Source organism: Lepidothrix coronata, unplaced genomic scaffold (genome assembly GCF_001604755.1).
Source record: "Lepidothrix coronata isolate B3197 unplaced genomic scaffold, Lepidothrix_coronata-1.0 Scaffold137, whole genome shotgun sequence".
Lineage (NCBI taxonomy): Eukaryota > Metazoa > Chordata > Aves > Passeriformes > Pipridae > Lepidothrix > Lepidothrix coronata.
Genome location: NW_016690317.1, coordinates 1898275 through 1911152, shown reverse-complemented (window position 1 = coordinate 1911152; position 12878 = coordinate 1898275). Strand labels below are relative to the sequence as shown.

General features: G+C 45.7%; 1 protein-coding gene across 1 annotated transcript in view; it reads left to right on the top strand.

Annotated features, from left to right (window-relative positions):
* Positions 1 to 2232: 2232 nt before the first annotated feature.
* ADAM28 (ADAM metallopeptidase domain 28) overlaps positions 2233 to 12878 on the top strand; it is a 25874-nt gene continuing 15228 nt past the window's right edge. The window contains exons 1-10 of the mRNA XM_017827273.1: positions 2233 to 2664; positions 5464 to 5564; positions 6470 to 6546; positions 8065 to 8143; positions 9850 to 9926; positions 10409 to 10604; positions 10991 to 11053; positions 11449 to 11520; positions 12699 to 12713; positions 12772 to 12782. Of these exons, the coding sequence (XP_017682762.1) occupies positions 2616 to 2664; positions 5464 to 5564; positions 6470 to 6546; positions 8065 to 8143; positions 9850 to 9926; positions 10409 to 10604; positions 10991 to 11053; positions 11449 to 11520; positions 12699 to 12713; positions 12772 to 12782 (740 nt within the window). The 5' untranslated portion in view covers positions 2233 to 2615. The remainder of the gene's footprint in view (positions 2665 to 5463; positions 5565 to 6469; positions 6547 to 8064; positions 8144 to 9849; positions 9927 to 10408; positions 10605 to 10990; positions 11054 to 11448; positions 11521 to 12698; positions 12714 to 12771; positions 12783 to 12878) is intronic.

Genomic DNA, 12878 nt, shown 5'->3' with positions numbered 1-12878 from the left:
CTGACCAGCTCCAGGGGAAGAAGCTGCAATCAGATTATTACAGAATCACTGAAGCAAGGGCAGGAACATCAAATGCTTCTCAAGTCACAAAAGGAAATTACATCCAATTCCCTTTCAAGTCTACCCAAGACCACATCACATCACATTCCCTCCCTCCTGCCAGCTCTTTGTCGGGATGTTGTGTCTATTCACAGAGTGACTCTCCCTCCTCTCCTGCTCAAAAGCACAAGTTTCTTCAGAGCATTAGCTGAGGAGATTGGGAGGGGGTCAGCTCATAATTTTCAAGTGTGTCATGCGGAGAGAACGAGCCGAGATAAATGTTTGGAGAGCGGCCACTCGTTTGGAAAACCAAGTTGCTCGTAGTTATTTTTCTTAATTAAGGCAAAGATGCGGTCCAAGAATGAGCCCAGCTCGTTTCCATTCATAGAACATTTCAGACACTGAATTGTCCACCTTTTGGCCTGAGCTTTCTCCTGACACAGCTGAAAAGACACCGACCCAAATTCAATGCCAGCGGCTCCTCTGGGATTCGGAGCAGCTCCAAGGAGCACCTTGGCAGGGGGATGTCCAAACCTTCCCCAGTTCTTTGCCTGGAGGCCTCTTTCATAACCTGGGATGATGACACAGGCTGGGGGGAGGGATGTGTCTGTCTCCAAGCCACCCTGTCCCAAAGAAGCTGCTCCCAACAAGGATTCCTGTCCCAGGAGTCTCAGGTTGCTCCCCAGGAGGAGACAGAAGGTCCTTCCAGAAGTCGGAGCAGGGATCAAACTGGAACTGGGGTTGTTCCAACAGCAGGTGGGAATCAGGGCCAGGAGGGGCAGGACGAGGGGGAAAGGCTGCAAACAGAGAGGGGAGGGTTAGATGGGACACAGGGAGGGGATTCTTCCCTGGGAGGGTGGTGAGGGGTTGGGATGGAATTCCCAGAGAAGCTGTGGCTGCCCCTGGATCCCTGGAAGTGTCCAAGGCCAGGGTGGAGCAACCTGGGCTGGTGGAAGGTGTCGCTGCTCATGGCAGGGGGTTGGGAATGGGATGAGCTTTAAGGTCCCTCCCATCCCAAACCATTCCAGGATTCCAAGCCTGGTTTTGCCCCAAGTTGTGACAGTGCTCCCTGAGCTCCTGGTTCCCTCCTGCAGCACAGAAGAGCTTTGAGGGCACTCTCAGGGCCCTTTTCCTCTCCCTGCCACTAAATCCCCCTCCAGGGGCTCTCAGACACTTGCAGAGACTCTCCTGCCTCTGCTCACCAGCATTTTACACCCATTTGAAACCCACTTGGCCTCACTGTAAATGTCTAAACAAAATCCAGGCACACAGACTTAGAATCCACAGTGCCAGTTCTACACCTAAGTTGGTTCCTGCAATCAGCACCGAACAGAAATTGTCATTAATTAGCACATTCTACCCTTAATAAAAGCTCAGAGCCCACCTGTTTGCAGCTCCCAGTCTGCCCCAGAATGTCTGGAGCTGCAGCAAAACCCGAGGGGAAAGTCTGAATTAAGAATGTCCCAAAAATCAGAGCTTTTCAACACATACCCGAGAAATAACTATTTAATAGCACTTCTATTAGAGGTGTGAACTTATGTTAGTTATGGCAGGAAAATTCTCCTGTAGATATAGTTCTCCTGTAGATTTATATGGATATATTTACACATTTATAAATGAACATAATAAATGAATATATATATAAAATATACTGAATATATTAATATATATGAATATTTATATATATAAATATATAAGATGAATAGATATAATATACTGGATATATGAATATATATATAAATATAAATTTATATCCAGCACAGTTTTAGTTCCATGTGCTCTGTAACACTTATTTGAGCCTATAAAAATTTTTAGCTTCTATAAAGCAGCTCTATATTCACACCTGTGGCCTTGAGCAGCTTTATTACCACTTTATTACAGCTGACTAAGCCAATGTTCTCCTTTCTTGGCAGAGATTTTTTTTTTTTAATATTATTTGCCAGCCATCACCTGATTGCTCACTGCTCTGCCTCCTTTATTCAGCCCTTATCACATCAACCTCAAGCAAACATTACTAAGAGGGATTAAAGGGGCAGCAAAGGCTCTGCTCAGTGTTTGGGTTGGGGAGATGAGTCACACATACAATAAATTGGGAATTACCAAGAGTTGAAGCCCGGCCCTGTGTTCCTTTTTCACCCCAAAACTGTCCCATTCCTCGAGCCACCGCTGGCACCCACTGGTTTTATTTGAGTTAAATTATAAACACATCAAATCAGGACCACCCAACCAAGTCCATAATTCAATGCCTGCTCCAGTTCTGTGTTTATTTGTGGACAGATCTGATTTCCTTGGAGGAAATCCCACTCTGAGGGACCTGACCCGGGAGCCATCGATCCATATCCCAACCCGTGGGCCACCAACCAACCAGCAGGAACTTCCACTGGCTGCAACCCTCCGTGACTGGGGCGTTGTGCAACACCTTCAGCAAACACTTCCTCATGTGGGAACAAGAATAAAGCCCGGGCAGTCGCTCCCTCTCATTCTCAGCCCAGCCTGGGAACACGACATTCCCGGGGCACGGACACCTCGACATTCCCGGGGCACGGACACCCCACCGGAGCAGCCCAGCTGGGAGCATGAAAACACTCCTCCTTCCTGCCCTTTTCCTGCTTTTTCTCCACCAAGGTACGGCGTTTTTTTGTTTTAATCCTTTCCCTGGGCAGAACTCCGGATGGATTTTTAATTATTAACAGGGAGATAATACGGAAGAACGGGAATTAAAGCCGCTGGAAAACGGCGGGGCTGGAGTTGGGGACGTTTGGGGTTTCCCTCTTTGTGTTCAAATTGATTATGTCGAGTTCTTTAGTTGGAGATTCATTTACCTGCTTGCAAACTGGCCAGAAATTGCCTAAAAGCCCAGAACTGGTCAGTTCTGTGAGCCACTTGCTAACTTGGTTGGTTCTGTGAGCCCTGCAAGTGAGAGGACAATTTATCCACTTGCATCTCCAATTTTGGCCCTAAAAGATTTCTATTTGAACCCAAATAACAACATGACCTGACTTAAAACCTTTAACCCCCTTATTATTGTGTGGCAGGGCTGGAGTTGGGGATGTTTGGGGTTTCCCTCTTTGTGTTCAAACAGATTATATCAAATTCTTTAGTTAGACATTTATTTATCTGTTTGCAAACTGGCCAGAAATTGCCTAAAAGCCCAGGACTGGTCAGTTCTGTGAGCCACTTGCTAACTTGGTTGGTTCTGTGAGCCCTGCAAGTGAGAGGACAATTTATCCACTTGCATCTCCAATTTTGGCCCTGAAAGATTTCTATTTGAACCCAAATAACCTGAATTAAAACCTTTAACCCCCTTATTATTGTGTGGCACTTCAGGTTCTGAGTATTCCTGTGCCTTCACCTGAGCAGACCCCACTTTTTTTCCTTTCAATTGTTCCTTTCAATTCATGTCAACAGGGAACAGATTTTTTTTGCCAGGGCTTGGCAGGCACAGGCACGGACAGGTTTTAAATCCATAATTAACCAGGTAATTTATACTCAGGCAGGTATCTAAATTTGGATTATTTGCACAGAATATCTGGAAATGTGCACGGTGTTTAAGGTGTTATATCTTTTTTTTTCCTCGTTGCCAGTGCATTCCTCACTAATGATTTTTAGTTTAGGCACTTGGAAAAGTACATAATTATTTCTCCATTATTATACAGCACCAGGCCCAAGGAATTTCTTTCCTCCTGACTCCAGACAGTGCCTGAAGGCAGGCAAAGACAATACAGTGATTAAAAAACTCCCTCTAAGAAACCATTTGTTCCAGGCCAAAATTAACCAGTTTTCCTCGAAGAGCTGTTTGCATCAGACTGCAGGAAAGGGATAAGTTTAGTCCTGAGTCTTCATTTAAATCCCACTTAAACTTGAACTGGCTGGGCTGGAGTTTGACAAAGGGTGTGAACAGGGAGATAAAAGTGGAGAATTCTGTAGCAAGAGGCTTAAAATATCACTGATCCTAATTTATGGTTGTGGAAAGACTTAAGTCTGAAACCCACAGTTTTTAAAAAGAAATAAATGTAATTATCTGCTTAAAACAAAATACAAAAGATCCCTGGGAACTGCAGGAGTAAAGTTACACTTGGTATTTGCTCTGAGCACGTGCCCAGGGCTCTGTGTAAGAGCTCAGCTCGTGTAAGGTCACTTCTCCACCAGTTTTATCAAGACACAACCCAGTTTATTCTGCAATTACTTTTGGAAAGGGTTTAATCCAACAAAGCAGGTGCAAAGATGGAATCTGTTTGTCTGACTGGGACAATTTGCCTGGGGATGTGCTCTGTTGTTGCAGACAAATTACAGGCACTGGGTGCCCCACTCCTGGGAAAACCTGGGCCTGGGGCAGGGAATTAAATGGGAGGTGTATCCTCCCTTTGGGTTTTGTGGGGTTAGCTTTGTTTGGGGTTGGCTTTGTATTCAAATACAGGTTCTTGTGCTCTGAGCCCTCAAGAATTCATGTGAAAGGTCCTTTGTAGGAGATTTAAGAGTTCAGGGGCATCTAAAACCTGTTGTTGCCTTGCTGGAAACCAACACAACCAACCCTGTTTCCCCAAAAACCTGGACAGCAGCTGCTCTCATGAACTTCTGGGATGCCATGATTAAATTCTCTGTGCTGCCCAGCCCTGCAAGTGGTGGCCCAAATTAACTTTGGTCGAGATTTATTCGGGTTCAGAGCAGAAAACAAAAAGAAACCCTTTTCCTCAAAGCTCTGGATTCCCTCCCAGAGTTCTTACAACCACTGCTGACACCCAACATGCCTTAAAGACCATGAGAAAGGGTTATGGGAGTTAAAGAATTACCTGGATTCCTTCCCACCTTCAAAATTTTCTTACTTTAGTGCTATCTCCCATTATTTTACCTGGTTTTGTTCAAACACCTCCTTTAATCCTTCTGCTGTCACGACTTTGTACCTCCCTCCAATTAAAGAGGTGAAAGTGTCTCTATTATCAAGTTCTGTCACAATTATTTATGGGGCAAAGCTTTCCAAGACAGAAATCCAGCCTCATTCCAAACCTCTGCATTGTTCTAAGTTTATTTGCTGATCTCCAGGCAGTCTGGACTTGCCCATCACGTGATAAAGTTTTGGAGATCCCCCTTTTCCCAGAGCTTTATAAATTAATCCCTGTCACCTGCAAAGTGCAGAGGCAGAGGCTGGTCTGGCAGGCTGGGACTTGAACTGCTCAGAGAAGCCCACAGGGAAATATTTGGACACCTGGAAGCAGCCAGGTGGGGCAATTCATCCCAAATCCAGGTGGGAAAATTCATCCCAAAATCCAGGTTGGAACAACCCTCTGGTGTCGGGTCACGACGGACCCCTGAGCACGAGGCACGAGGGGTGCAAGAGCCCCAAAAAATCAGCCTTGAGAGGCAGGAAATGAGGTGTTTGAGAAGTTAATGCTGTGTTTTCCTACATACCCATCTGTTTGTCCCCAGGGAGCACGAGCAGGGAGTTACCTGGAGTGGAGAGCTATGAAATAGTTTATCCACGGAAGCTGCGCTCGGTGCAGAGAAGGAGCGCGGGAAGGAACACCCAGGTACCAAAAGGGAGATGTTTGATGTTCCTGGGAGATGGGGAAGGGATTCTGGAGTCGGGATACCCACAGTTTTTAAGGGCAAGGGGCTTTGGAGCCAGAGAGTTGATCTTCCAAAAGGAAATGAAAGAGAAAACCTGGAAAAGTGATGCCAGGAGCTGTGAGGTGGGGCATGTGCAGTGACCAGCAGTGGGTCTTTTAGGACCTGAATCTCTGCAAAGGTGTTGGCTTTGACACCACTCAGATTTTTAATAACCTCCAGACAGTTTATTTTGAAGCTTAAAAGCACTTAAAAGTCTTCAGCACTTCCTGAGGGTGTTATGGAAGTGTTTAAACCTCAGCACCCACCCCAGCAGTGACCAGCAGTGGGTGTTTTAGGACCTGAATCTCTGCAAAGATGTTGGCTTTGATTCAAATCTTTAATAACCTCCAGACAATTTATTTTGAAGCTTAAGAGCACTTGAAAGTCTTCAGCACTTCCAGAGGGTGTTATGGAAGTGTTTAAACCTCAGCACCCACCCCAGCAGTGACCAGCAGTGGGTGTTTTAGGACCTGAATCTCTGCAAAGGTGTTGGCTTTGATTCAAATCTTTAATAACCTCCAGACAATTTATTTTGAAGCTTAAGAGCACTTAAAAGTCTTCAGCACTTCCAGAGGGTGTTATGGAAGTGTTTAAACCTCAGCATCCACCCCAGCACTTCCCCAAACATGCTTAGGACGGTAGAAATGAATTTGCAAAGTTAAATTTCTTCCTCTGAGTTAAAAAAAAATACGAGACAGGAGTGACCTCCTGCTTATTGTGTTGCTGCCAGAGCGCTTGGTTTTGGTGGGAAGAGGAGGAAAAGAGCACAGCTGGCAGGTCAATGAGTTGTAGCAGTGCACAGTTTAACACTTCAATCTGTTTACAGACCAAATATGTTGACAAGGTGGAGTATGGAATCAAAGCCAACGGCCAGGAAGTCGTCCTGCAGCTACAAAAAAATAAGTAGGTTGGGTTCAACTCTTTCCTCGGGTGTTTTTTCTGCCTCTGAATGGCTTTGGGGTGTTCAGGATACAAAAAAACCCAGGATTTAGGCCCCTGTAAAACGGGGGTGTTGGGGTAAAACCAACTTTTCCAGAAGAAAAGGGGAGAGAAGAATCATGGCACTGTTTTGGGAACATGAAATAAGGACTTGGCCACGAGGCATCGCCGTGGTGGAGTGACTTGCCTGCACCTCTGTTCTCCCAGTTATTTCCTAAATGGCCAAATCCCTGAAAGTTTAATGTTTTTATGGCATTCCACGAGTTTTCTGGGACCATGAGTAGTCAGGGGGTTATAAACTCGTAGCATGTAGTGACAGGACAAGGGGGAGTGGTTTTAAACTGGGACAGAGCAGGTTTAAATTTGATATTGGGAAGGAATTCCTGCCTGGGAGGGTGGGGAGGGGCTGGGATGGAATTCCCAGAGAAGCTGTGGCTGCCCCTGGATCCCTGGAAGTGCCCAAGGCCAGGTTGGAGCAACCTGGGCTGGTGGGAGGTGTCCCTGCCCATGGCAGGGGTGGAATTAATTGGTCATTAAGGTCCCTTCCAACCCAAACCACTCTGGAATTCTGGGATAGATTTGTTGATGTTGGAGGTATTTTCCATTCTGTGCTTCCATATTTAAATATCTCTATATTAGAGAGATAGAGAGAGATAGTTACCTGAACACTACTGCTGTTGGACTTGGAATAATCTAATATATCCTGGCATTGATAAAGTGCTTCCTGGAAGTGGAAAATTGGGAAAATTCTCCTCCTTGGCTGCAGGAACAGGCATGGAAAGAGGCCATGCAGAGGGTATAGAAGGGCAGGGGGCTTTGTCACACAAGGAGAAGCCAAAAATTGCACAGAACAGCACAAAATAAAGCTCAGCTGGGATTTTCTGGCTCCACCAGAATACTGAACACGCAATCAGACAAGTCTGCATTAATAAGTACTTTTCAAGAGGCTGTGTAAATACAACAGCACCATAATCAATTCACCTTAAATACAGACTATAATTAACTGCTTGCCCCTGTTTTAATCTAATCTAAATATTTGGAGTGGGGAGAGGGAAAATACACTGTAATAAATCCCTTTGTTTGAAGAGAAGTGGGACTGTGGCAGTTTGGGGCAGTTGCCAAAACAGAAGTGAGGCAGATTTGCTTTGCTGCTGATTTTAGTCAGATGCATTAAAAAAAAAAAAAGGATCAATATGTAATTACGCATTTGCATTCGGATCTGCTGGGAGCTTAGTTCAGAGCAATGAAATGAGCAGATTTTAATTGCCTTCTTCTCCTTGAGAAGTGTCCCTTTGTTTGAGGAAGGACCAGGACCGGGCAGAATTCCCCACCCCGCAGCTCTGCTCGCCGGAGTTTTTTCGAGACTAATAATAACCTGAGTGATTGTTTGAATTCCCCACGTGCTTGGTGTCTTGTGTAATCACCTCACTCCTACGTGGCTACAATTTCTTTGGAATAAGAACTGCCCTTGGCTCTTTGCAGGGATCTTTTAGGTCGAGATTACACCGAAACTGTTTATTCGGATGACGGTCGACAAATAACAAGAACTCCTCAGATCAAGGTAAGAAAGGAAGGCTTTTTTCCCATATATTTGCAGTCCTGAGGTCCATATGAGATTCCTGAGGCTGTGAAATAATAGGAAATATAAGACAGAAAGGAAAGATTTTAAATCAAGCTCCTAAGCCTGTAATTTAGGATGTGACTGAAGGGACAGGGAAGATGCACAGATTTATCCTGTTCTTGGATTCAGGGAAGAGGGAGGAGATCATTAATACCCTGGTGGTGTTTTTCTGGGTGGTTTGGGCCATTCACTGAAGAATTGGACTCGATGATCCTGGTGGGTCCCTTCCATCTGGGAATATTCTGGGAAGAAGGGACTCGTGGCTTGGGCAGAGCTGAGCCCTGTTTGTCCCTGTCGGGAATCAGCCCCACAGGAAGACACCACCTCTCCCTGAGTGCTGCTGAACAGCCTGTGAGTCAAACCTCTCCCTCCTGGCAGGACAGGGAGTGGAGCCCAGGCCATCCCACTGCTTCCAACCTGCCTGTTTGCCCTCCTGACCCCGCTCCTGTTCACACCCCGCTCCCGGCGAGATCAGAGGTTGGGATAAACCCCCTTTCCTCCGGGCTCACCTTCCCACCCACGCTCAGCAGATGCACTCAGGTCACTCCAGGTGCTTTCTCTGATCTGTGACAAATCAGTTCTTCCACCCAGACACAAAGGGAGTCACCACAGAAAGCAGTTTTTAATTAACTCTTCACTTCTCAGGAATTAACTCTGCCCTCCTCGGGCTGATCTTCTGCCTGAAGCTCCTTTTCCCAGCTCATTCCATGTGTTTTAACACCCAGGATTTGGAATCCAAAGCCTCGTTTTCTTTGTCAGCAGGAGCAGGAGGATCTCGAGTGAAATAAATGAAAGAATTCTGGGTTGGGTTTTTTTTTTTGGGGGGAAAAAAAAAAAGCCATTTCTCATTGCTCCAATGATTTTTCCTAAATAGATCCTGGGAAAAGACAAACTCAATCAGGCCTATCTGTGCTGAACAGGGAATTCCTATTTTTCTCTTAAATCCTCCAGTAATGGGGATAAATCCTCCCCTTTCCCCCAGTGATTTTCTCTTTATCCCTGTAAGAAAGTTGGCACCTTGTGGTGGAAGGAAGGCAAATAAACGGTAAAAGTGAACCCAAAGATCCAGGAGCAAACAAAAGGCACGAGGCAGGAAGGTTTGGGGCCGTGTTCTTAAAAAAATCCATGCAGGAGAATGTTATAGGTAATATTTTCCACAGTCCCTCGGTGACTTTGAAGTCTCTTTGAACACAGAAATGTAAACCTGAGATCCTTAAGCCAATTAAGTCACAAAACTCTTTCCCCTAACCATATATTTAACATTTTAATCTCATTGAAGTGAATTGCTGGGTTATTAAACAGTGTTGCCTTGAAGTTTGGCTGCAATAAAATCATTTGGTGTGGACTTCAATTCAGCAGTTTGTGTTTAATTTGGAGCAGTGTGTGCCCATATCCTTATTTTTATGTGCTCTTGTGTACTGACCAGCTCCCACCACGATTGGTTGGTCACAATTTGGGTCCCTCCGTGTTGAAGGCTAAAAATAATGGTTAGGGAAGAAGTTTTTAATTCATTTTGAGACCCTCCTAATGGGAGATTTCAGCCAGGGCAGTTTATCGTAGTTTGTCTTTTGAAATCACTGGATCCAGACCAGTTGGGTCAATGGGACAAGGCCCAGTGTGACACTGGATTTTCCTTTTCCCAGCAGGATCACTGTTTTTATGAAGGCCACGTTCAGGATGATGCTGAGTCCACAGTGAGCATCAGCACCTGCCAAGGGCTCAGGTAAGGGCAGCTTTGCTTCCCAAAGGCACAACAGGAACCTTCTGGGATAAATTTTCCATATAAAAAGAATCAGGATGGAAATAAGTCATGTGATCTTTTACTCCTGCTGACAAGGAAACCACTGTACTAAAGAAGCAGGGAAAGAAGGGGGGGGGAAAGTTCCTCAGTTCCTTGCTTTTCTTCTCACCTTTAAATTCCCCACTGAAGCAAAATTCACTTCTCAACCCCCTCTGTTAGCACAAACCCCAACAACTGAAATCAAATTAATTCCTACACCAGCTTCTTTTCACTGCCAGTCTCCTCCTCAGAGACTTCACTGACCACCCAAATCCTCCAGCTGAGTCGGCAGCTTTAATTCCTGATTTAAATCTGCATTGGCTGAAGGCTGCCAGAATATTCCAGGCCTGGGATAAACGCTCTGGAGATGCTGTTGCTGTCTTGATTCAAAAAAAAAAAAATCACAGTCCAGCTCCTTTTTTCAGTGGCTATTTCGAGACCCGTGGCCAGAGGTACCTCATTGAGCCCCTGGGGGGCTGGGAGGGAGCAGAACACGCCGTCTATAAATACGAGGCACTGCAACAAGAGCCCATCAAAACCTGTGGCCTCGCCAACAACACCTGGGAACAGGATTCCGACGACCCCACCAACGACATCTTCAAATCCAGCAACAGCCCCGAGGTGAGGACAGGGTTAAACACAGGGTGAAGGGGTTAAAAACTCCAATTTGAGGAGCCCAAACCCCACTTTGGCTGCTCGTTGCAGCAGGTTTTAAAAGAATCAGCACAAAAATCTTCCAGATCAGAGATTTCAGAGTCACCACCCGAGTTAAACCCTCCTGCCTTTACCAAGGTGCACCTTTACACACCTAAACACTTATTTAATATCCAGCAGACCCTTCACAATCTTAATAATTTTAATATCTAACCTGCTTCTGGTCTTTTAAAAACGTGACAGTCCCACTCTAAACGACTTGGCCAAAGAAACACCTCCAAGAATTAATAGCTGGGTTTGAAGTTGCAAAGACTGAGGCTAAAGCAGGTCATTTAAATCTATTATTTCTTTAGATGAAAGAGTACCTGAAAGCCAAAAAATACCTGGAGCTCTACATAGTTGCAGACAACACTCTGGTGAGTATTGGAATTGTTCTTTTCCCAGGATAGGTATTGCTTGTACCCCTGGGCTCCTGCTTTTCCAGCTACTGAGCTTGGGTGGGAAAAGGGGTTCCTAAAATGGGTTTATTTTCAAAATGAGAATGAAGATGAAGAGAATTCAGAAAACCCCTTAAAGTGCCTAAAAATCTTGAGCTGGAAGGGACCCACACAAGGATCGTGGAGTCCAAGCTCTTCTCTACACCCTGCACTTTAGAACACATCTTGAAACACAATATTTATTAAAATACTACATAAAAAGATAATTTCTCATCAAGTAGCCCGGGCGTGGGGTGGTTTGCAGCACAACTGATTTTCTGATCAATCCCTTTCCCCCCCTCTCCTTTTCCTGACGTTCTGTATTTACATTTTAGTACCAGAACCACGACAAAGATGTCAAAGCCATCAGACAGAGGGTGTTTGGAATCGTCAACTACGTCAACACGGTAGGAGCAAACCACTGACATCGAAATCCAAATTTTTTCTGTTGCAAACAACACAAATGTTCATTATTTTATATAGTAATGAGTGAAAACTCAAGTGCATCGTAATTTAAGGAGGAAATTTAACACTTAACAGGAAATCATCCTGTTCTTTGCCTTTGGATATGAGATTTCTATAAAGAAGGATTTATACTGAACTTTGTTGTCACTTGTTCAAATGAATGACTGAAAAAAAAGAATCATGGAATCATAAAATTAACTGGGTTGGAAGGGACCTCTGAGATCATCCAGTCCAACCCTTGATCCAACCCTGCCGTGGTTACTAGACCGTGGCACTAAGAATAAACCGATCCTTGATTTCTTTGGCAAGCCAGACTTCTTCCAAACTCGCTGGAATTTCCAAGGAGTTCGGAGCCATTTTTAAAGTTGATTTGGATGTGATTTCCTGCTTGGTTGGGGGGGGGGTTCTGTGGGTGGAAAAGAGTCATTTTTAAAGTTGATTTGAATGTGATTTCCTGGTTGGATGGTGGGGGTTTTGTGGGTGGAAAAGGTTCAGGGGGACGACGCTGCGAGCGAGGGAAGGGGTGAGGGTTTGGTTCTGAGCGAGGGAAGGGGAGAGGGTTTGGTTCTGGGTGAGGGAAGGGGAGAGGGTTTGGTTCTGGGTGAGGGAAGGGGTGAGGGTTTGGTTGTGAGTGAGGGAAGGGGTGAGGGTTTGGTTCTGGGTGAGGGTTTGGTTCTGAGTGAGGGAAGGGGTGAGGGTTTGGTTCTGAGTGAGTGAAGGGGTGAGGGTTTGGTTCTGGGAGAGGGTTTGGTTCTGGGTGAGGGTTTGGTTCTGGGTGAGGGAAGGAGTGAGGGTTTGGTTCTGAGTGAGGGAAGGGGAGAGGGTTTGGTTCTGGGAGAGGGTTTGGTTCTGAGTGAGGGTTTGGTTCTGGGTGAGGGAAGGGGAGAGGGTTTGGTTCTGGGTGAGGGAAGGGGAGAGGGTTTGGTTCTGGGTGAGGGAAGGGGAGAGGGTTTGGTTCTGGGTGAGGGTTTTGTTCTGAGCAAGGGAAGGGGTGAGGGTTTGGTTCTGAGTGAGGGAAGGGGAGAGGGTTTGGTTCTGAGTGAGGGTTTGGTTCTGAGTGAGGGAAGGGGAGAGGGTTTGGTTTGGGGTCTGAGCTGTTTTGAGCTGAGTGTCTGTGCAGGTTTACAAGGCCAGAGTTCTTTTAAGCTGAGTGTCCGTGCAGGTTTACAAGGCCAAAGTTTTTTTGAGCTGAGTGTCCGTGCAGGTTTACAAGGCCAGAGTTGTTTTGAGCTGAGTGTCCGTGCAGGTTTACAAGGCCAGAGTTGTTTTGAGCTGAGTGTCCGTGCAGGTTTACAAGGCC